General features: G+C 34.8%; 1 protein-coding gene across 1 annotated transcript in view; it reads right to left on the reverse strand.

Annotated features, from left to right (window-relative positions):
• Positions 1-5,147: 5,147 nt before the first annotated feature.
• Positions 5,148-23,854, reverse strand: part of LEMD3 (LEM domain containing 3) — a 65,276-nt gene continuing 46,569 nt past the window's right edge. Inside the window, exons 6-14 of the mRNA XM_029953992.1 lie at positions 18,228-18,307; positions 17,999-18,144; positions 16,755-16,856; positions 16,553-16,655; positions 15,720-15,898; positions 9,384-9,465; positions 7,764-7,869; positions 7,578-7,656; positions 5,148-7,347 (exon numbers count right to left, since the gene is read on the reverse strand). Coding sequence (XP_029809852.1) covers positions 7,184-7,347; positions 7,578-7,656; positions 7,764-7,869; positions 9,384-9,465; positions 15,720-15,898; positions 16,553-16,655; positions 16,755-16,856; positions 17,999-18,144; positions 18,228-18,307 — 1,041 coding nt within the window. The 3' untranslated portion in view covers positions 5,148-7,183. The remainder of the gene's footprint in view (positions 7,348-7,577; positions 7,657-7,763; positions 7,870-9,383; positions 9,466-15,719; positions 15,899-16,552; positions 16,656-16,754; positions 16,857-17,998; positions 18,145-18,227; positions 18,308-23,854) is intronic.

Below are 23,854 nucleotides of genomic sequence, written 5' to 3' on the forward strand. Positions count from 1 at the left end.
AATAATGATTACCTGGGAGTTGGGAAGGAGAGGCATCAGGCAAAGGCAGAGCTGTGGTTCCAAGTTAATATTCTATATCTTAAAATGATGGTATACTTCAAAATATAAAATAAACTTTCAATATATTTATTCGTGTGAGTTATTTCATAATAAGTAAAAAGAAGGCAATGAGTAGCAATGTCCCATAGTGCTAAGAGTTCAAGAAAGAAGAACCTATAGAAATGACTCTTGAATTTGGCAGGAGGAAGTTTTTTGCTGCTCCAGAGGAGCAATTTCAGAGGAACTCCTAGGACAGAGAAGCCAAAATAGAGCAACTGAAAACACAAGATAGAAACTGCAGAAAACAGTAAAAGAAGTACAAATCAAATATTTCAGAAATGCACCTCAAATGAACTATATTTAGCCAGAAATAATCACAAACACTTCCTGGAGGAGACATCTGTATGACATTTTAGAGGCTGGGCAAGATTTGGGTCTATAGAAACAGGAAATGAAGGATGTTTCAAACAAAAAGAACAATACAAACGGTGCCAGGAAAAGTGGAATCAAGCAAAAGTTAGTGTGCCCAGGAAAGACAGCAATGCAGTTTAGCTGGAGCATAGTGGCAGCACAAGTGGGATTTAGCTAGAAAGGTACAGGCTGGTCTAGACCTGCGTTGGTACACATTGCCACTGATGATTTAAAATATGGCCACGAGAGCTGAAGAACTAAAATTTTAATGTGAATTAATGTAAACTTAAAAAGCAATACCTGATTCAATTATTGGAAAACTTTATAATTAAGTTTGGAAGAACTTGGGCATGTGAATCTGCTTTTCCAACTGTAAAGGTTATAAAATCTAACTATAGATCAAGTATTTTCGGTGAAAATGCAGTATCTAAATTGAGATAGGCTATTAATAAGGTGACCAGCTGTGTAAGTTTTAGCACTGTAAGTCCTACAACACAGGGTCACGCTAGCTCTAAGTGCAATATATCCAGTAAAACCTTGGATTGCGAGTAACTTGTTCTGTGAGTGTTCTGCAAGATGAGCAAACAGTTCTAATAGTTTTTGATAAACGAGCAAAGTCTTGCAATAAAAGTACTAATTACACCGAACATCACATGATGGCAACTGAGCCAATCGTTCTTCTTTCTCTCTGTCTCTCACTGCAGGAATGAGGGTGATGGTCTCCCATGCTCAGATGCTTGGTCTCAGGCCACGGTGACCACCAATGAACTGATGGATGGGCATCTTGAGCAACAGCAAGAGATCATGGAGGAGATCTTATCTGCAGAGGAGAAAAATGCGAAGGAAACTCTCACTTCAAATGAGATTAGGGAGATGTGTAAAATGTGGGAAACAGTACAATTTTGTAGAAAAGCACCACCCAAATAAGGCTGTAGCAGTGTAAGCAATGAATGTTTAATGACAATGCAGTATCAGTTTCATGAAATCCTCAAAAGGAGGCAAAAGCAAGTGTCATTGCATAGGTTCCTTGTTAAAGTTGCGCGAAAAGAAAAGGATTCCACTGAGTCAAGAGATAGCAGAGATTCCATTAGTGATAGTTAAAGTCGTCCGTCCTCCACAGTAACCCTCCTCTCTCGTCTCCCTCACACCAGCCACTAAGATTTTCAAAGGTTAGTGCCTTTATATTTTGTATTTTACTATTTGTATTATATTACAGTATTGTAAACATTTTTGTGTGAATAACTTTAGGTTCTGGAATGAATCATCTGAGTTTCCATTTTTTCTTATGGTGAAATTTGCTTTGATATACAAGTGATTTGGATTACAAGCATGTTCCTGGAACAAATTCTGCTCACAAACCAAGGTTTACTGTAGTCTAGATTTTAAAGCATGTAAAATAGCTCATTAATAAAATTTCTTATTACATGTTGAGATAATATCCTGACTATATAAGGTTAAATAAAATATACCTGTCTTTACCACTTACTTTTTATTTAATGTGGCCATCAGAAAATTTTAAATTATACATGCCTGACATATTTCTATTGGACAAGCACTGGTCTAGATAAAGGCAGGTCTTGAATACCAACTTGAATTTGGTTATTATTCAGTACAAAATAAAAAGCTACTAAGATCTCAAAATGTCCACATTGGTAGGCTTTGGCAAGGGAGGGGCGGTAAAAGGAAATATTGCAGCATTTGAAAATACAAAAATAAGACTGCCTCTTGAAAGTTAAAATTTTAGGAGAGTCTAGGTGGTTCAGTCAGTTGAACAACCGACTCTTGGTTTTGGCTAAGGCCATATCACGGTTTTTCAGTGCGAGCCTCACGCTGACAGTGTGGAGCCCATGTGGAATTCTCTGACTGTCTCTCTGCCTCTTTCCCCACTCCCTCAAAACTAAGTAACTTTAAAAAGAAGTTAAAAATTTTGGGGCATATGGGTGGCTTAGTCTGTTAAGCGTTACAACCTGATTTTGGCTCAGATCATCTCACAAGAAGCCCATTCTCAGGCTTAAGATTCTCCCTCCCTCTCCCTCTGCCCCAACCCCATGCATGTTCTTGTTCTTTCTCTCAAAAAAATACATACATACATAAATATTTTAAAAAGTTAAAATTTTAATTCAACAGATCAAAGCAGAAATGAAGTTGCAAAAAAATTGTTCCAGGCCTGTAAGACCTGACCGGTCTATAAAGGCTGTATAATACACAGCTTCAAGTAAGTTTCTAGTCTTGCGCTGCAACCCATTTATGAACAGTTCTTTTTAAAATCCAACTTTTGTAATTGTTCTTTCTTTTGACAATCCTACGTTTCTAGATCTACTCAACATCTCATATATCTATGATCCAGGAAAATTTCTAATCAATTATCAGAGAATCATAGACAATGCCAGAATAGTACTATGTAAAGTAACAATTATATATTTTGGATTCTCAGTTTCCTCTTGCCCTTCCTCTAACAATGTCCTACATTAGAAAAGTCATAGGATTCTTTTGATTAACTGCTACAGTTCTAAGACATCTTATCTAGCACCCTTGACTGGCCTCTTGTTCCCCACTCCAATGACCCATAATTTAGGGAATGTCACCATTATCTAACCAGTTGCCCAAGCCAGAAATGTGACAGTCATACTAAAATTCCACTTTAACTTCACCTCAAAGACCTTGTTAAATTACACCTTAATTTGTTTCAAATCTTAATACTTCATCCCATCCCCAACCACATCATTAAATATGGCAGAATTGGCACTGAACGAAGTCTCTCTCTATATATGGATTCTCTCTCTCATTCTCTGGGTCATCTAATTTACTTTCATGGTTTTAATTCCTGAATTGTAACTCTAGCTCTGATTTTTCTTAAAATACTAGAATTAGAAATCCAATCACCTGTGTGGAATATTCACCTGGATATTCCATAGGTATCCCAGTCTCAAAACATCCAAAAATTCAGTGATCTTTTCCATCCAATTTTTACTTATCATCTATCTGTTCTCCAAATGCTGTGGTTGTTAGAATTCCCACACTAGAAAACTGAACTTCAATTTTTCTCCCAATACTGAATTAAGTCCTTCCCATTTCTTATTTGTTAAATCCTTCCTACATTTTTCATCACAAGTCCTCATCTGAACTCCCTTTAATGTGACTGACAAGGCCTTCCATGATTTTATCAGTCTACTTTTATATTCAGTAGTTTATACATGGAGTAGGTTTATCTTATCAATCTTTTTGTCATGTGCTTTCTATGCCTAGATAACCTTTTCAATTTCAGGAGCATGTGCAGGCTTCCAATGTCCACCCATGGAAAAAAAGGTAAATCTAAGTACATAGGTTCTATTGGTTTTAAAATCTAAGAATCAACAAAATGAACCTATTCTACTGGCCCTAGTAGAAGTTCTCAGGTGCAAAAAATCTACCATCAGGATGTATTTGTTTATAACATTTCCCTAATGAGGCTTAGAGGCAGTAGCTAGCCATGCTTACTGGACCAAGAAAATGAGCATCCTGGATATTGTTTTTAAGCTTTTGGTTTCCAATTATTTTTCAGTCCTCAAGTACCTGTTCCTCAGCATCCTTTCCAAGAGTGGCTGCCCAAATTCTCCTTGATTTAGCATCCTCTGCTGAGTCATCTGGAAGTGACTTGCCAAGAGAAGTCTAGGAAAAATGGGTGAAGAAGCCATGTAGATTACCTATAATGTGACGTTAGTAGGAGCAGTGAGAACTGTAATGTTGATCGTATTAAAGAAAATATTCTGGGCATGTGATATTAAAAAACATTGTTCACTTAGACAGCTTGTCATCCAAACAGCGAATACCATACATGGAAAATATAAAGAAGTCGAATATCAGGCTTCAGTATTCACAGGATATTCAGGAATCTAGAGACTAATGAGTCTGAAAATGGATTTTGTAATAACTTCAGTTCGACACATCAATTTTTATGAGCTTGTCACAAGAATAAAAGCTCCCCTAAGAGCTCAAGGGAAAGGAGACTTATCATTGTATCTATACTAATTAAGAAATGTTTAATAAATGTTTAAATTAAAATATGCCTCATCTGCCTTATGTCTTTTCCATATATTAAGATGCAAAAGGTGCCTCTCTGTACTCGCAGAAGTTCTGCTTTTTTTCTCTATGTTCTCCACACTATCTTTTAACTTAGCTGTCCCATGTTCCTCCTCTAGACTGGGACCATCTTGAGGAGTGGGCCATGTCTTTTTCATCTTTGCATCCCTAACAAGTAACAAATTTGACCTTTGTTAGCAATCAATAAAAGTCTACCAACTGACTAATCAAGTCTTTTTACTTGATTACACCATTAAAAATCTAAACCAATACTATTCAGAGTAGCTAGCCCTTAAACTGTTGGTTTATAATGCGATACGGAGTTTGAACAGAATGTGTAAAAGAATGGCTTCCTTTTTTGACAGGCTTGCTATGAAAAAAATTAATGCTTTAGTGATAGAGCTGATTTATAGTTTTGCCCCTCCTTCTTTGATCCAAACACTTAAGAGTCAGAAAAATACATTTTCATAAAGAAAGGGAAGATGTTGAGGAATGGATGGTTAAAATTAACTTTAGGGTCTTTATGAGCACAGATACACATATTTACAGATTCCCAAAATAAAGGCACCTATTTTAACTGGTTAAAAAAAATAAAGACACAGGGCACTTAAAAAGTTTTTTAAAAGCCAAGACGCATAAAAAAAAAACCTAATAAATTTTTAATTAGACTTTTTTCTTTTTCTTTTAACAGGACAAGTAACAGATTACATCAAACTTCAGAACTTCTCAAATATCTAATTATTATACACATTCCCATCTGTCTTGCAGGGAGGGGTCTTGGTCGGCTTAACAGTTTTAGGTAAAATAAGCTGCATAATAGTATATATTACAATAATAAATGTACAATGTTTACATGAAATATGTTTTAGAAGCAAAATAAAAAAAGATGCATCTGCACCAAAAGGCGACCTTTTAAAATGCCACAACTATTTTTTACATTCACTCTTGCAACAGGTCACAAGATGGGGTCACTAAGCTCAGATAAATCACTATGATGCACATAAAATACAGAAAGATTGGTTATTTTATATATTATATATATATTTATATTCTCACACTTTAGCATCTGAGACATAAACTGAGAATTTAAAATTTATTCTCTTCAGATAACAAATCATTTTTTATTTTTCATAAACATGGTGCCCACAAAAGCACATAGGTAAGGCACAATAGGGTTTTCTGTTACAGAACAGTGTGCATCATGTTTACTTAACCAGAAAACGTGCATTATCTGTGCAAGTTCATGCTGCAAACCCAACACATATACAATAAAAAACAAAAAGGAAGCTGAGCTTTAAACAAAATCAATAATTGGGACAATTCCAGCTGTTTCACATATTTGTTTGGACTGACAGCAATATATCAACAGGTTGTTTTTTTAAAAAGCCAATTGTTACATTACGAGTAAACTCTGCTCAGCAAGGATTTTAATCTGAAATCATAAACAGTAATAAAGCAACTTTACTGAATTAAAGTAAATACCGAGGCACAAAGCGTCAGTCACTCGTGCATTTACTATATTGCAAGCTTTCATGACCCAAAGTTTCAAATATAATTTTTCAAATACACATTTTGCTGCAACAATGTGCCCTGCTTTAAACTTGACATAGAACAGGTGAGCTGACATTTCATTAAATTATAAATAGACTGGGAAAATGATTTAATCCCAATAGTACTATGACATAGTCCTAGTATTTATAATAAATACAGCTTTTCACAAAATATTTTTCCAGTATCTGCCAATTGCATCTTTATTGCTCACATAAATTTGAGTCCATTACAACTGATATCAGAACTTTCACACAAAATCATACTCAGACATTTTTATATAAAACTTATAAAAGATATTTTAAACTTGTATCTAATACTTCCAGGTGTTTGGCTGTCTGATCTATGTGATAGTACAGCCATAGGTATATATGTGTGTGTATATATACACATACATATACACATACACATATATACACATACACACATATATACACATACATATATACACATTAGATGATGAATAAAATAGGAAGCTTATTTTACTGCTTTAATGCAGACATCCTCACAAAACAAGACTACTTTCGCCACGACCAGCATTTATACATATATACAAAAGCCAGTTAAGTACATGTACATCCACCTACATGTATATGTAACCACTAAACCCAAATTAATTTTCCTGTATTCCAGCTGTAACAAATGAATCTCTTTCAAGCAATAGAAACCTAAGGTTAAACTGGAAATTAACAGTTTTACCACATTAGCCTGGTAAGGAACTATGCAGGTGACTGTATACAAAAATTCACAACATTAGTTCACAGGAAATTATGGAAATACAAGAAGCCTCTTCACCATGCTTTTGTGTGGTTATCCAAACACTTTGTGGTGCAAAAACACAACCACCACATCTGAAAATGCTTAATAACGTCAATGTTCCTCATGCAAAACTTTGAATGCATTGGCTTAACTGAGCTCCAAAAACTAAATGAAACAATTGTTCTGTGTACTCAGCATTGCTGCCTCACTGTTAAGTCCCTTTGGAACCTTAAGATTTCTGGAACATTCAAACAGAGCCGTATTCAATAAAAATATTACATACAAAAAGCATTTAAAAGGAAGACAAGAAGCCAAACAGGAATTTTCCTATTGTAAATACCAGTCCTAGGAGTGGAAGAAAGTCTTTTCAGGAACCTCCTTGAGAATTGGCTAGGCCAGTCCGAAGACGAAGATGAGACATAGAGTTCATGTGTTTATTTGATGGCTTCAAGGGAGTGTTGCAAGTCAGAGCTTGGGGAAAGCGATGGTGATATCTATCTAGTCGTAAATATTTTACTGTAACCAATTTCCCTGTTGTAAGATAAAAATAATATTTTAAATCTGTAAAAATATGCTTAATATTTACAGAAAGCAAACTGTGGTAAAAAGACATATGAACATAATATGCATATAAAGTAATCTTAAATTATTATTCTAAAAATGCTGACCTAAAATTCTTTAATTTAAAATCTGGTATAGTTTAACAGTATGCCATAATTTAAGCATCTTTTTAAAATGTTTATAATATTCAAACTTCTTACCATCAAACCAAGAGCCATGCAATGCCTTAAAAGCTTTTCCAGCATATTCTGGAGACAGACATTTAACATATACACAGCCCTGTGATATTTAAAAACAAGAAGAGAGAGAAAAAGAAAAAAGGAAACAGTCTTAGTTCAATAGCAACAAACCCAAAATGTAGACTTCAATAGCAAAAGTTACTTTACCTCACGTGAATTTTTGTCTACTGCAATATGAACAATGCCGTCATTATCACTGCACTTTTCCAAAATTGCTTCTTGAATTGCCAAATGCCACTGATCCCCTATTTCCCTAAACATTAATGAAAACAAAAATCAACAACCATACTCCTACTCAGTGAAAAGTCTTTATTCTCTCTTATAACAGATACCAGAAGAATGGGGATAATTTCAAAACCACATACTGTTAAAACTAGTAGGTAAATACTTGTTACAAGGACTATATACATTTTAAAAATATTGGCGTTCAAAATCCCAGACCTTCTCTCATTTCTAGTGTAAGAAGGCACAGAGCTGAGGCAATGACCACAGCAGAACAAATGTGCTTCATTTTTACATCTGAAATCTTATGTACCTGTGGTCACTTCTTTCCTTTCTCCCTAGCAAGTATTAACACTTTAATGAGTTTGTAGCGAACTTACAAAAGTTGAGTATTATTTTTTAATGATATTTTCAAATTCCTATACTTAAGGAAAATTCCTAGTAAACAGTGTGTTTTGAGGTTCTCTTTTTCAAAATAATGGAGGAATGACACAGGACAAACATTTTGCACAAAGCATCACCTTTTTATTATGAGAGCCTTAAGAGTTGACTTCGGACTGCAACAGTGCCTATTTGTCTTACTTGCTGAGATACAGAGGGCAGGCCAAAGGCAGGGTGGCTACACTTTAAATCATAAATCTTCATCTCAGGTAACAAAATACTAGACTGGCATTGATTTCCTAATCCCTAAGGTAATGAGGTAAGCTTCCCAAAAGAGGGATCAGTGCACAGCTACGTGCTTGTATCTCTGCAAAACAGAGGGGGTGTAGGTGTACTGACAGAATTTCTCCACAGTTCTGATTTGGAATCTCATCATATCAACCATTTCTTGAAATAAATAAGTTATTAAATGAGATACATGGGTATTTTCTAAGTAATATAGTTTCCACCGTTAGAATTTTTTTTATAAAACAGAATCTGACCTGTCATATCATTGGATGAATAAGCAGTCACAGCTAGGAAGCAAATTCTAGAAATTACTGCAGCTTATATATGAAATATTACAGATTGTAAGGCAGTAACTTGACTGTGCTAATCGCTGGGTGCATGTGCTGAAAAATTTCTCAAATATTAAACAGATACAAAACTTCCTTGAATATTACATGGACAAGTAGACAGGACTTCAGAAGAAGTGTGTACATCTTTGCAGAGAATTTTTACAGAGATTGGAAATTTTAAAATGCTAGGTATTTTTATGTATATTGCCTAGTGACGCAGAGACTGTTGGCAGACAAGACTTATACGCTTAACAATGAGTACTGTTTATCACCACGTGTATCATTGATTTGACTCAAACATTTGTCTGCTATGAGGATTTGCAGTGCATACAAAGAATTGTAATTTAACAAATTAGTATACATCTGTGTCTTCTTTTGGCCAAACCTTTGCCTGAAATTTAACAAAAGAGGTGAAAAGGAAAACATAACATTTCTGTAGTTAAGAGATTCAAAAGGAAAAGAGATTGTTCAATTACAGACATAACATTATAAGAATATTCAAATATTCCAAATAAAAATTACATGTACCTCTGATCACAATACTTACATAACTGGGTCAAACATATTTCGAATCTTTAGACATGGCGTCAAACTATTTGGTGGTGAATTTCTTCTATCTAAATGAAATGCTACAAAAAACAAAGTAGTGTTACTATTTGTTACTGTTCCTTTTAGTTCATTCAAAACATATTCATTGCATGCTTTTACTAGGAGCCAGACCCCTGGATGTTAAGGTCAATCGGACAGAGACAATCATTGCTCTCACAGGGTCTGCAGTTTGGTGTGTGAGACAGATGAGAAACCATGTCAAAAAAAAAGAAAAAAAGGTTACTGCGGCAAATCTTAAGAAAGAAGAATACAGGAAGCTGTGAAGGTAATTTAGGTAGTCTGGAAGTATAATACTTCATTGAGGAAGTGAAATTTATGTTGGGACCCAAAGAGGAATAAAAGACAGAGTGAAGAGAGGTGTAGAGGGCATTTCAAGCAAATGTGACAGCTTGTACAGCCTGAGGCGAGAAGGAGCTCCGTGCAGTCAAGTAACTAAAGGCCGGCCCTGGTGGCTAGAGCAGGGACAATAAAAAGATAAACCTTAAGAGGGACAGGTCAGATTATTGAGGACCATGCAGATCACACTAACGTGTTCAGACATTACCGTAAGACCAATAGAAGGTCACGCAAGTTTTTTAAGGAGAGGAATAATATGATGAACTCTAACTTAAATTTTTAATTTTTAAAAAGACTGTTATATGAAAAATCTATTAGGTGGAAACAAAAGGAATGCAAGGAGACCAGTTAGAAAGTTATCATAGTTGTGTAACAGAGAGAGGATACTAATGTGGGTAAGATAGGCCAGCAATGAAAATGGAAATAAGTGGATAGAATCAGGACATATGGGGTAGATTTGACACAACTTGTTTAAAAACTATACATGGGAGGTAAGGAAGAGATTAAGGATGACACCCAGGTCTACGGCAGAACCAACCAAGAAGGGGTACCATTAATTAGACCAAGAACACGGGGGGAAGAGGTCCGTTTGGCAAGAGAAGTTATTGAATTCATGTACATGTTCAATTTGTGGTGTTCATATCCTAGGAGACAAGCATATAGGTGGGTATAAAAATCTGAAAACCATAGGACTTAATTCAAGATACAAGTTTGGGAGTTATCAACATATCTGTAATAAATGAAGTCACAGTATGAGATCATCTAGGAAGACAGGCAGAATGAGAAAAGATGCTGACCTTGAGAAACTCTAATACTTAGAAGGTGCAGGAAAAAAAGAAAATTTGGAAAAGAAGATTGAAGAAATGGTCAGAAGTAGCAGGAAAACCAGCAGAAAAGTGGCATCCCCAAAGCCAAAAGAAGAAAGTTTTAAAGCAGGCTCAATTGTTAACACTGTTAAGTAAAATAAGGACAGAAAAGAAAAATGTCCAATGGGTTTAGCAATATGAATGTCTAAGAGCTGTTTCCTTGGAATGTCAGAGATGGGAAACAGATGAGAGTCAGCTGAAGAATCAATGGGAAGTGAAAAAGTAAAAGCAGTTCAGTACAGTAAACTAATGCTATGTGGCTGTGAACAGGCAGAGACAGAGTGACAGCTACAGAACAGTGTAGACTCTGACATTGTGTTAAAGCTAAGAGAGACTATCTGGCATGTTTAAGTGCTGATGAGAAGGTCCAGGAAGGCAGGGGTTTAGAACACAGTAAGAGAAGATACTTGAGAAGACTGGAGGGAATGGAACCCTGAAGGCTTCAATCCCACCGCCTATAGAGGGAAGAGCTCAGGTCTTTGTTACATGAGATAACTCCTCAGATGCAATAGGAGGTGAGGGTGAGTGTGAGTTCTGCCAATTTTATTGATTTGGTGGTAAAACTTTGATTGCTTCTATTCGAGTCATCAACTGAGAATTAGGAGAGAAAGGAAAAGTTTTGAAAAGATGGAAAGAAATCTAAAATTGTTACTGAGCAGAGCAGGAAAGTGGAGTGACTGGTAAAATATGGTAAGAACATGAAGGTCAGGTAGTCCGGAGGGCCTCGCTGAGGTGGATATTTATGACGTACCAGTCTGCAAACCCGTATGACTTTTTCCCCGCTGTGCTCAGCTACCTGCACATAGACAAAACAGTTTCATCCTTGGTTGGAATCTACCAGGCTAAGATGAGGGATAGGTGATAACTTAAGGGCACTAGGAAGAAAAGGACTGGAAAGATGGGTTGTGGACACTAAGATGGACAGGAAAAGAAAGCAATCCAGGAGGAAGGCTGAAACACTAGAAAAAGTAGGTATATCAAAGAACTGAAGAGTATGGGGAGGGAGTTAAAATATATACAGAGCAAGAAAGTTGAAAGGAAGAGTTTACGGGTAAAGACCAGAGTGTATCGATGGGTTAAACAGGTGATGCGGATCAAGGAAGGCACATGTGATGAGCACTGGGTGCTGTATGTAAGTGACGAACCACTAAATTCTATACCTGAAACTAATACTACATTGCATGTTAACTAAAGGGAATTTAAATAAAAACTTGTATGAAAAAAGTAAATTAGTGAAAGATTTCAGAAGTATCTAGTGAAAAGAAATGTCTGGGGTGTGAATGTCCTAAAGGTGCTTGATAAAGAGTGAGGGAAAGGCCATTGGACATGAAAAATCTTTGCCAAACCCCAGATCAAGATAGTCTATGAACTTCTTGCCACCACCCAGACTTCTCTGGCAGTGTACAGGTTGTATTCTTAGATGACCTTTTAGGTGGAGGCAATCTGACTTCCTTGTAATTCCAACACTGGCCTGGGCCAACAGGGAATGAACCAGAGAAAATGGAAGCATTAATACCATCTTATCCTAGTCTAGACCCAAGTTTCCACAAAATAATGGCTCTGGAAGAAGCTATTCCTGGCCAATTCTAGTCACAAAGTAATCATGAAGATCAAAGTGCTTTTTGTCTCCCTAACTAAACTGTAATCACTTCTTGGTACAAGCAGAGATAGTGGTTACCAAATGATGATACATTTCAAATACCTCAAGAACTATGTTTGGATCCTTCAAATGAATGCTATTTATGCTGAAGGTTCCATCTGTCAGAAATATAAATAATTCTCTCCAGCAGGTATGGTTTGATTTTTAACTACTGCTTTAAAATATCATTAGAGACACTACCGCTATGTAAGAATCCAATTTATACTTAATGACCCTTTAGAAAGACAACTAAAAATTCAATAAGGTTGACTATTTAACAATTATTTGGAAAAAATACTACTAAATGACAAAAGCTTATAGTGGGAGTGAATTCAAAAGACTACTATAGGGGTGCCTGGGTGGCTCAGTTGGTTGAGCATCCATCCAGCTTTGGTTCAGGTCATGATCTCACGGTTTGTGGGTTCGAGCCCCGTGTCCGACTCTGTGCTGACAGCTAGCTCAGAGCCTGGAGCCTGCTTCAGATTCTGTATCTCCCTTCTCTCTGACCCTCCCCTGCTCAAGCTGTCTGTCTCTCTCAAAAATAAACAAAACATTAAAAAAGTTAAAAAAAGTACTATAATTACCAACCCTCCAGCCATGTACCTTTTAATTAAACTACAGTATTTATAAGAGGATAAACTTTAAGCCTGTTAATAAGGTAAGCTATCATTTTACAGAAACAACCACCAACCCTCCATATAGCACTACGTATAGTACAACATTTGTGTTCAGACAGACTTATGTGAAAGCAAAACTTAGTTTATGTATTAATATTTTTAACAAGCTAAGTCGGTCATTTAAATTATACTTAGATGACACATTTACTGGCATAAAATATAAGTAATATTAAAACTAAATTCTCTATTTAAAAAAAATTTTTTTAATGTTTATTTTGAGGGAGAGAGAGAGACAAGAGTGCGAGCAGGGAAGGGGCAGAGGGAGAGGGAGACATAGAATCTGAAGCAGGCTCCAGGCTCTGAGTTGTCAGCATAGAGCCTGATGCAGGGCTGGAACCCAGGAACTGCGAAATTATGACCTGAGCTGAAGTCAGCTGCTTAATTGACTGAGCCACCCAGGGGCCCCTAAATTCTCTCTTTATTAGGGCTATGTGTTCTTAAATGAGGCAATACAAGTAATTATCATTAAGAAATATCCCACCAACTTCTCATTATTTAGCTCTTGTAAAAAATTCTTTTATCATCTAATTCTTAAAAGAACTCACATCTCTCTTGCTATGAGTCTATAGACTTTTATCATCACAAACCTCCAAACACTTGAATTGGTATACTTCAAGCAAATGGCTACTAGGTTCTACCCCAGGATTTTGTGCCTTCAGTATAATAATCTCAGCCATTATATTTTTTATCTATTTGCTAACCTAGCAACAGGCATCTTATTTTACACTCAATCCCTTCCTAGGTTCAGTAACTAATCACTGTAACTTTTTTATCCAAGACTGTCAAGTAAAGAGAGATTGAGTTTATAAGTTTACATTGTGCATGTAAAAGTATTCAAATTAAGATAGCTCAGTATTTGGCATATAGTTTATAAACTTGTACTACACCAGAACCCTGATGAAACAAAGTAGCAAGACATTTAAAAATTATTCTATCAATTCATGTTGAGTTTTGGTATAAGTGACCTAAAGTTGTCTTGTATCACACTTATGCAGTTTTTTTCTATCAAAAGAGAATGATAAAATGAAAATAGTTTGAGGTTTTAAATTTTTTTTAATGTTTTATTTATTTTTGAGACAGAGACAGAGCATGAGAGGGAGAGGGGCAGAGAGAGGGAGACACAGAATCCAAAGAAGGCTCCAGGCTCTGACTCTGAGCTGTCAGCACAGAGCCTGACGCAGGACTTGAACCCACAAAAGCAAGATCATGACCTGAGCCGAAGTCGGAGGCTTAACTGACTTGAGCTACCCCAGTGCCCCTGAGGTTTTAAATTCTAGCTATAGAGTATCCAATTTAACACACTTTAAGAATCTGTCACTCCCCCTACTAATAAAAACAACTTGGATTATCTAGGTCAAGAAATTGTCTTTAGATTCATCTTGAAAATCTCACATTTTTAAAAAGAAGACAAATAAAAGGGCACCTGGGTGGCTCAGTTGGTTAAGCACCTGACTCTTGATTTCGGCTCAGGTCATGATCTCACAGTTTCTGAGTGTCAGCCCCGCATGGAGCTCTGTACTGACAGTATGAAGCCTGTTTGGGATTCTCTCTCTCTCTCTCTCTCTCTCTCTCTCTCTCTCTCTCTCTCTGCCCCTCTTTTACTCATGCTCTCTCTCTCAAAATGAATAAACTTTAAATAAACAAAATAAAAATAAAACAACTATAATAAATTCACATGAACAAAATAATGGCCTTTTCTAGGACGTCACATGCATACATAAGCACCAACTGCTAGCCACATGAAGACATTAGGCTGAGAACCCATAGCCATTAAGATAGGCACTAAGGTAATCTGATCTGATTGGCTTTAAATTCTGTTTTCATTTCATAAGCCCCTTCTGCAGACAGCTTTTAAAACAAAACATTTATTGTTCAGTGTCATCTTTGGCATCATCAAAGCATCATTTTTATGCCATGATTACTGAAGACTTTCATTATTATTAATTATTATTATTTAAGCTCTATTTTTGAAAGAAATAGAGAACAGAGTGATTGGTGTTTTTTTCAATATCAAAACTTACTTAACTTTCTCATAAATACTGTGTTTAGCAAACATTGATAAATGTACTTTTATCCAACAAGAAGACGTAAAGAAACTCAACTCACTATTAGTTCTGAAATGCACATTAAACTAACAAGATTTAATTTTTGCAACTAACCATCCAAAAATTCAAGTGGGATAACAGTTGTCACTAGTAGAGGTTTGGGTACCTAAGGCAGCCAATCACCAGGCTCTCCTATATACTTAAATATACCTGTTTCTGCAGCTATGCAAGCATTAAGAACAGTATGGAAAAATAGCCACAAAACCTACTTGGCACAAGGGATATGCAGGTGGAAAAGTCTTAGTGAAAAAGAAGCAAGAAAGCAAAACTTAGAAAAAAAGAGCAGTTAAAAAGTTATGTTTCACGTATATATGTTTTATACCATATGTAAAACATAAATTATGTCTTATTTGCATAAAAATTAGATCTATAATACTAAGTTGCTTTAAGTGAAAAAGGAAAAACTTTAATGTATATAGTGTTCAATTACAGTAAAGATAAGCCACTTATGTCTATATTTGCAAGGAGGAAAGTGGGAGTATCTATAAAAAGCTAACACCAATTCCTTCTCTGGGATGAAACTGCAAAGGGAGCTTTGCCTTCATATATTCTTTCAATGGTACTGTTTTACTTTAAACATGTAACACTTTTACATGCTGAAAAACTTAGAAAAACCCATGTTTATTTTTGTTGTTGTTTAAAGATACATACCTTGACCTTGCCATACTTTAGAAGGTATTACTAATATTTTGTCACAGGAGGCAGAAGGCTGGACCCACCGCCACACCAGAAAATCTGTACCACCTACTCTCCGCGTCTCTGTGCGAACTCTGGACTCATTAGCAGCGAGGAAGTCAACAGCTCTATCCCAGACTTTCTTCATCTTTTTCCTATCATGTGAACAAAATGGCAAATGGACTATCATCTTGCCTTGTCGTCTTTTTCAAGTATTGGTAATTGAAGATAATTAACAACTCTGGTTTTTCTTATCACTGCTTATGACTTTTTTTCAAAAAAGATTTAGATACTTGAAGCTCATCTCAGATTTTCTGGATTTCAATCTCCAGAGCTGGAGACCGAATCAGTACTTTCCCCCGCAAACTCCACTGATGATTCTGAGGTGTTGCCAAGGTGAAGAATGCTGCTTTAGGATATGGAATCTTTTATTTTCAAGAAGGTACTATTTAGTGCTTTTCTTCAAAAAGCTTCATTAACAACAAAATATTTAAGGCATTATTAGTAAAACATCACTGGCTATTGTCTATCTCTGTTTCTTTATCAAGAGGAAATTAAAGGAATCAGGTGAAGACTGATAACAAAGAATCAAACAAGTACAGAAATGATAACGATTTGGAAATCCAGTTGTCTATCATGCCACTCAAAATCAGGAGGAAAAGGGAAGGAGATTTAGAAAGAAAGGAGAGTTTAAAGTATAAAAGAAAAGCAAGTCTACTTGAAAAGGGCCACAACTCTCAATATAATTGTCATGACTTCAGAAGGCACCAACATTCGATCTACTTCACCTCACAAGATTTTGAACACACCTGTCAGGAGGCTGTATTAAGGAATCTTGCACATGTGGAATAGGCATGTAAGGTTGTAAGTCTTTATTTTCCTGGCAAGCTTCATTATGACTTCGTAAAACATCTGAAAATAAACAAATTTACAAATGAACCAATCATTGGACATCATGCTGTAATTTATCACATGACTATTCCAGAAACAGATTTTTTCAAATACTTATACCTATAATCTTCACCACCATATCATACATCTGTCTTGTTTCCTCTTCTTCTTTAGTCCAGCGATACTTCATGTAACGCAGAACAACACAAACCATCACTACACCTGCAATGTTTACATATTTTGTGTTTTAAAAATTGTGGTCAGTAGCATTCAATAACAGTCACTGCAATCTGAAGTTATTGGTCTAATTGTTAAATATGATTATTAGCAAAACACAGCAAAAAAAAAAAGAGAAATCTCATGACCGTTTCTATAATGATTATTTTAGCTGCTATAATGGCATAATGAAATGGGCCTTCAAAACGGTGGGCTGAATTAGCTACATAATTACTATTGCATGGACCAATTTAGTATTAAACATTTTCCTGAGTTTCACTTAATCTCTCTAGAATAACTTTCTCTTCCATTATGTTGACAACTCAACACTTAAATTTTATTATTTTTTTGAAAACAACATAACTACATCTCAAACTTTTTCCTTTGCCACATTAAACTATTAGAAAAGTGAGTTTCCTAAGACTGCAAATATACTTTACTTGACTCCAAGTAAATTATTTTTAAAAGACTTGAACAGAAAAAAGAAAAAAAAATGATTATCTTCCAAATTCCTATAATCGGGGCGCCTGGGTAGCTCAGTCGGTTAAGCATTCAACTTCTGATCAGGTCAGATCATGATCTCATGATTCGTGAGATCGAGCCTGGAGTTGAGCTCCACGCTGGCAACAGGGAGTCTGCTTGGGATTCTCTCCCTCGCCCCCCTGCTCGCTCACTCTCAAAAATAAACTTAAAAAAATAAATTCCTATAATCAATCAAAATATTCACAGAAAATCCAGGAATCCAAGGCAAATGTTTTTAAATAAAAAATAATTTTAATGAACTTAATTTATAATACTTTATTACTTAAAAAATAAGCTTAATTTTTAAATTCTCCTGTTTTATTTTCTAAAGATTTCTATTTTTGCACCATATTTGTTTTTTCTGACAACTTCCTCTATAGTACTGGTTTCTAAGTACTACTAAGTACTTTCTCAACTTCCTCTATAGTACTGGTTTCTAAGCCCTTAGATTAATATTGACTATATATATGTAAACTTCCCTATCCTTATATCTTAATAAAGACTTCTGGATGTGATTTATAATGGCAACTATCACAGAGGTAAATTATCACCCCTGGCATCTGGTAAAATACAGACACAAAAATCCTATACTATCATGTATCTTCTTTCTCATCCCAAAAACTTACCTAAGCATAACAACAGTAACCTGTGGGTGACAGTAATAAAAGCACGTCGAAAACGACACCAGAAAGACATCTGTGGTCTTGTGGACTGTAAAAACTGCACATCAGTTATATTTGTCAATTGTTCTTCAGGGCCATAGCCAACACACCTATTTAAAAATAATTAAGGAGACTTTAGTCAAAATCATTTCTAAAACTACAAAATGGCCAAAGTGGAAATTAAATCTTTTACCTTATTCCAACATCTTTTCCATTTTCTAAAATCCACTTCAAAGAAATATTAAATATATCTTCATATTCAGAGCCTAAATCCTAATAAGAAAAATGGAGAAAATAACTATTCTTAGTAATTTACATCCTTTTTACTATGTAATCTATACTATAAATACTATACTTTCATTTTTACATAATACTAGAAACTATATTACTTAACAAAAATGTATTATTCAGGGGCGCCTGGGTGGCTCAGTCGGTTAAGCATCGGGCTCCGGCTCAGGTCATGATCTCACAGTTCGTGGGTTCGAGCCCCAACGTCAGGCTCTGTGCTGACAGCTAGCGCAGAGCCTGGAGACTGCTTCAGATTCTGTATCTCCCTCTCTCTGTGACCCTCCCCTGCTCACACTGTCTCTGTCTCTCAAAAAAAAAAAAATTTTTTTAAACTTTAAAAAATGTATTATTCATTACAGAAAAACAAAAGAAGGAAAAAAAGGTCACAATTTCCCCACCATCTTAAGATAAGCAATATTAATTTTGTTATGTTTTCTTTTTGGCTCTTTTACATTTACAGATTTGGAGGATTTTTTTTAATGTAATTTGTCTTTTAAGTATCACTGTGATATGAGTGGATTAGCTAATTTTTTTTTTATGGAATACTATTTTTAGATGAACAAATACCAAACTATTCAGAGTTGGCTGTTTCACTGACATTTTCTCAACAAGTGAATGAAGCAAGCCTGTCAACTCAAGAAAAACAGTTGACTTTGTAACCAGTGATGACATTCAAGCTTTCATGTCAAAAGTAAAATTTGGAAAAAGCTGCATCCATTACTATAAGCTTGACAACCTCGCAGTACTTAAAAACCTTTGCAGTGAGACTGGTGTGATATTCATGAATGTGACTTCGGGGCACGGACGAATGAAATGCGTCAACCCTGGGAAGATCTGCATAACCAACAAACCAGTATTTTCCAAATGACCAGTGCAGGAGTCATAAGTCATAAAGTATCTATCTGTTCTCTGCGTAACATAGACAAATGACTTTAGAGACAGAGTAACAAAAATCACTGATATGGTTTCAAATAACTCATCTTTAAGAAACTACTACTCAGAGTTTTAGTACAGTATCAGAGAAGAGTATCTACAATTATCTGAAAAGAATATTAAAATACTTTTCCCTGTTTTGACTACGTATCTACATGAGGCTAGATTTTCTTGACGTACTTCAACCAAAACATCACAGTAGACTGGATACAGAAGCAGATATGAAAATGTAGTATGTAGTTTTATTAAGCTACACATTAAAGATTACAGAGATTTGCACATATACATAACAATGCCACTTCTCACTAAATGTTTTTATTTTGGAAAATATAGTTATTTTTCATAAAAAATACATTATGTTAACATGTAATAAATTCATTATTCTTACTTTAAGTAAATTTAATTTTTTTGCTTAAATTGCTAATAAGATAAATGTATATCTAAATCTATGTATCTATGTATATATATCCCACAAACAAAAGGCAAGTACAGTCTTCAGTAATTTGAGGACTTTATAAAAGGATCATGAAACCATAAAGTTTAAGAACTGCTGTGCATAGCACAGGTAGATTATGTATTTTTTAATAAAAATAATGTGGTATCACATTACAAATATCATTTATTCTACTTGCTTTTATCACAAAATGAAGTATTATTGTGTCAATGTGCCAATAAACATGGAAAACCCTATTTTTTGCCAGCAACAGTGTTCTAGTCTATGGCTGGTTATTTTATACATTAATTAACCTCTTATGAATGAACATTTAGAGTGTTACCAATTATTTTAATGTATCAAATAACACTATAATAAATACCCTTGAAAATTTTTCCATTCAATATTTATTGAGGGTCCACTATGTGCCAAGTACTGTGCTAGAACCCAGAGATGTAGCACTAAGCAAAACAGTCAAACTTCCTTGCTCACGGAACTTATATTCTATTCAATATTATATTTTATGTAGTGTTTGAGTGCAAACAATGACCTTCTAAAAGTAGCAATAAGACTTTTTTTTGAACGTTTTTTTTTTCTTAAGTTTATTTTGAGAGAAAGAGAGAGAGTGCGAGAGAGCAAGGGAGGAGCAGAGAAAGGGAGACAGAATCCCAAGCAGGCTCCATGCTGTCAGCAAGGAGCCCAACACGGAGCTCAAATTCATGAACCACAAGACCATGACCTGAGCCGTTATCAAGAGCTGGACACTTAACTGAGCCACGGAGGTGCCCCCAGAAGTCATTTTTAAAAACCATTTTAAAAAGAATTTCGTAAGTAATAGCTGTTGCATTTTATCAACAGATTCCTTAATAGCATTGGAAATTAAGGTTTTCATTTGATCAGTACAATTTACTTCCCAATATGAAACTGGTGAGTTTTTTTAATATATCAAACCTGAAAATACAGAAAGCTTTATGTAGCAGAACTAATCTTGCTAGGCATCATTACTTATGTGTAATCACCTCTGTAGGGAACTACAAACTACCTGTTAGTTAAAAAAAAAAAGTGTAATCTTTCATCATTTATAAATATCAAAAAATTTGTAGCCAATGTAAGTAATAATTGACAAATAGTTTATAGATGAGATCACTTCAAGAGAATACTATGAATTTAGAGATGATCATAAGAGTTAAATAGCTAATGCTTAAAAAAGACTATGCAATTTATATATAACAAAATTTTACTCATGAATAACCAAAAACATTTTCAGTGATTTTTGTTTAATCTTTAATATTGCTTTAATATGTTTTGCAATAATATTATACTAAAATCATTTCAGGCAATTATAGTTTTAATTGTTATAATTATACTACTAGGTATTACTCTGTGTATAACTAAAAATCAAAACTCATATTCATTTGCTCTAAAATTAGACAGGAAAAAAACTGATGAAGGAACATCAAGAGAACTTACTTCTGGTTACATTGCATAGATCAGGATTAGAAAGAGCATAAGCTATAGAGAGCTTTGAAAATCCACAAAGCAAGATTAATGTGTGTTATCCATGGAGTTGGAGACACTGCATAGGGGTTTTTTTAAAGTTTTTATTTTAATTGCAGTTAGTTAACATACAGTGTAATATTAGTTTCAGGTGTACAATATAAGGATTCAAATTTCTATACATCGCCCAGTGCCCATCACAAGTGCACTCCTTAATCCCCATCACCTATTTCACCCATCTCCCCCCGACCTCCCCTCTGGTAACCACCAATTTGTTCACTATAGTTAAGAGTCTGTTTCTTGGTTTGTCTTTTATATTCCCCTTTGTTCATTTGTTTTGTTTCTTAAATTCCACATATGAATGAAATCATATGATACTTGTGACAAACTTATCTCCTTTAGCATTATATAGCATTATATATAACTCTACATCCATCATGTTGCAAATGGCAAGATTTTGTTCTTTTTAATGATTAATATTCCATTATATACACACACATACATGTGTGTATGTATGTGTGTGTCCCATCTTCTTTATCAATCAATGGACACTTAGGCTGTTTCCATAACTTGGCTATTGTAAATAATGCTGCTATAAACACAGGGGTGCATGTATCTCTCTGAATTAGTGTTTCTGTATTCTTTGGGTAAAATATACAATAGTGAGATTACTGGATTATAGGGTAGTTCTATTTTTAACTTTTTGAAGAACCTCCATCCTGTTTTTCACAGTGGCTACACCAGTTTTCATTCCCATCAACAGTGCAAGAGGGATTCTCCATATCCTCACTAACACCTGTTTCTTGTGTTGTTGATTATAGCCATTCTAACAGGTTTACAGGTATATTTCATTATAGTTTTGATCTGTTATTTTTCGGATAATGAGGGATTCTGAGCATTTTTCATGTGTCTGTTGGCCATCTGGATGTCTTCTTTGGAAAAATGTCTGTTTCATGTCTTCTGTCCATTTTTTAACTGAATTATTTAGTTTTTGGCTGTTGAGTCTTATAAGTTATTCATATATTTTGGATACTAATCCTTTATCAGATATGTCATTTGTAAATATCTTCTCCCATTCTGTAGTTTTGTTGATTGTTTCCTTCACTGTGCAGAAGTTTTTTATTTTGCTCTGGTCCCAATAATTTATGCTGTGCTCACTACAGGTGAAGCCACCATCTGTCATCACACAGTACCGCTATAATACCACTGACCATACTCCCTAGGCTGTCCCCCTCATCCCTAGAACTTATTCATTTCATAACCGGAAGCCCGAACCTCCCACACTCCTATACTCATTCTGTCCATCTTCCTGCCTGCCTACCATCTAACAACCACCAGATTATTCTCTATTTATGGGTCTGTTTGTGCTTTATTTGTTCATTCATATTTTAGATTCCACATATAAATGAAATCCTAAGACATGAGTATTTTTAAAAATCAAAGAAATATACATTTTGTATTTACCTGTATTTATACATGTTCTTCAGCTTATATTACAACAATATACAAGATATAATGACATTTTTCTATTACATAGAACTTTGAAGGCCAGAATATACATGTAAGTTTCAAATAATGTAAAAACAAACTTCCAAGTTTATTAGTTGTATATTTTAAATATAAAATTTTTAGAAGGCTGAAGATATTATAAATAGCATTACTGCCTTCGTTAATTATCCTTAAAAATGTATATAATGGTTCAAATGAACAAGAACCCTACTCTAATAAGCTAATTATGTGCAGGAATCAAGAGCTTCAAACTTTTGGTTATAAAATAATAATAAGGGTAAGAAAGGGTATCTGTTGTTATTTTCCCATTTTGTTTTAACCATTCCCTTTATGAATACACGTTTTCAAAAAAAAATTGATAACTTATTTAAAATCTCATTAAAGATGTAATAGAATATTAAGGTCTGAAACAGGTCATTCCTTCCACAAATGTTCTTACATAGTACACAGAGTTCTATAGTATTATAAAGTAGAATTTTTGAAGAAGTAAAAGTAAGGTTTTTTTACTGGCTTATGCTAATTAAACAGTTCATGCTAACATTATACTATATATAGCAACATTCTGATTTTAAGAGTAGAAAATACATTGTTATTTATTTTTTGTAGCCACCTAAAAAACTATAAGGTAGGGGCAGGCCAACCTTTTCTGTAAAGGACCAAAGAGTAAATATTTCAAGCTTTGAAACTGTGCACTTCTGGTCTCTGTCACATACATTCTATGCAACCTTTAAAAAAATGTTGTGTGACCACAACTAGTAGGCCATACAGAAACAGGCCCCTAGACTATAGTTTGCCAACCCTTGAGGTGAAGCATACTGGTATCCTAAAATGCCTATTTTTAAATCACTGATGACACAAATCAGGAGAAAACTAAGTTTTTCATTTTTAAAGAAGATCAATTACTATTATTACTATCTATTTATAGACAACAGCTCAGTCAACATACTGCTGACTGCTTCATTTATTTTTTCAAAATTCAAGGCATACTTTCCCAAATCTTTAACTAATCTATTAACAAATCTATTTTAACATACCATGTGTAAGCACACACACACGACTCCCAATTCCAATTATTTTTTTTTTTTAACTTTATTTTTGAGAGACAGAGCATGAGCAGGAGAGAGGCAGAGAGAGAGAGGGAGACAGAGATCTGAAGGATG

Source organism: Suricata suricatta, chromosome 10 (genome assembly GCF_006229205.1).
Source record: "Suricata suricatta isolate VVHF042 chromosome 10, meerkat_22Aug2017_6uvM2_HiC, whole genome shotgun sequence".
Classification (NCBI taxonomy): domain Eukaryota; kingdom Metazoa; phylum Chordata; class Mammalia; order Carnivora; family Herpestidae; genus Suricata; species Suricata suricatta.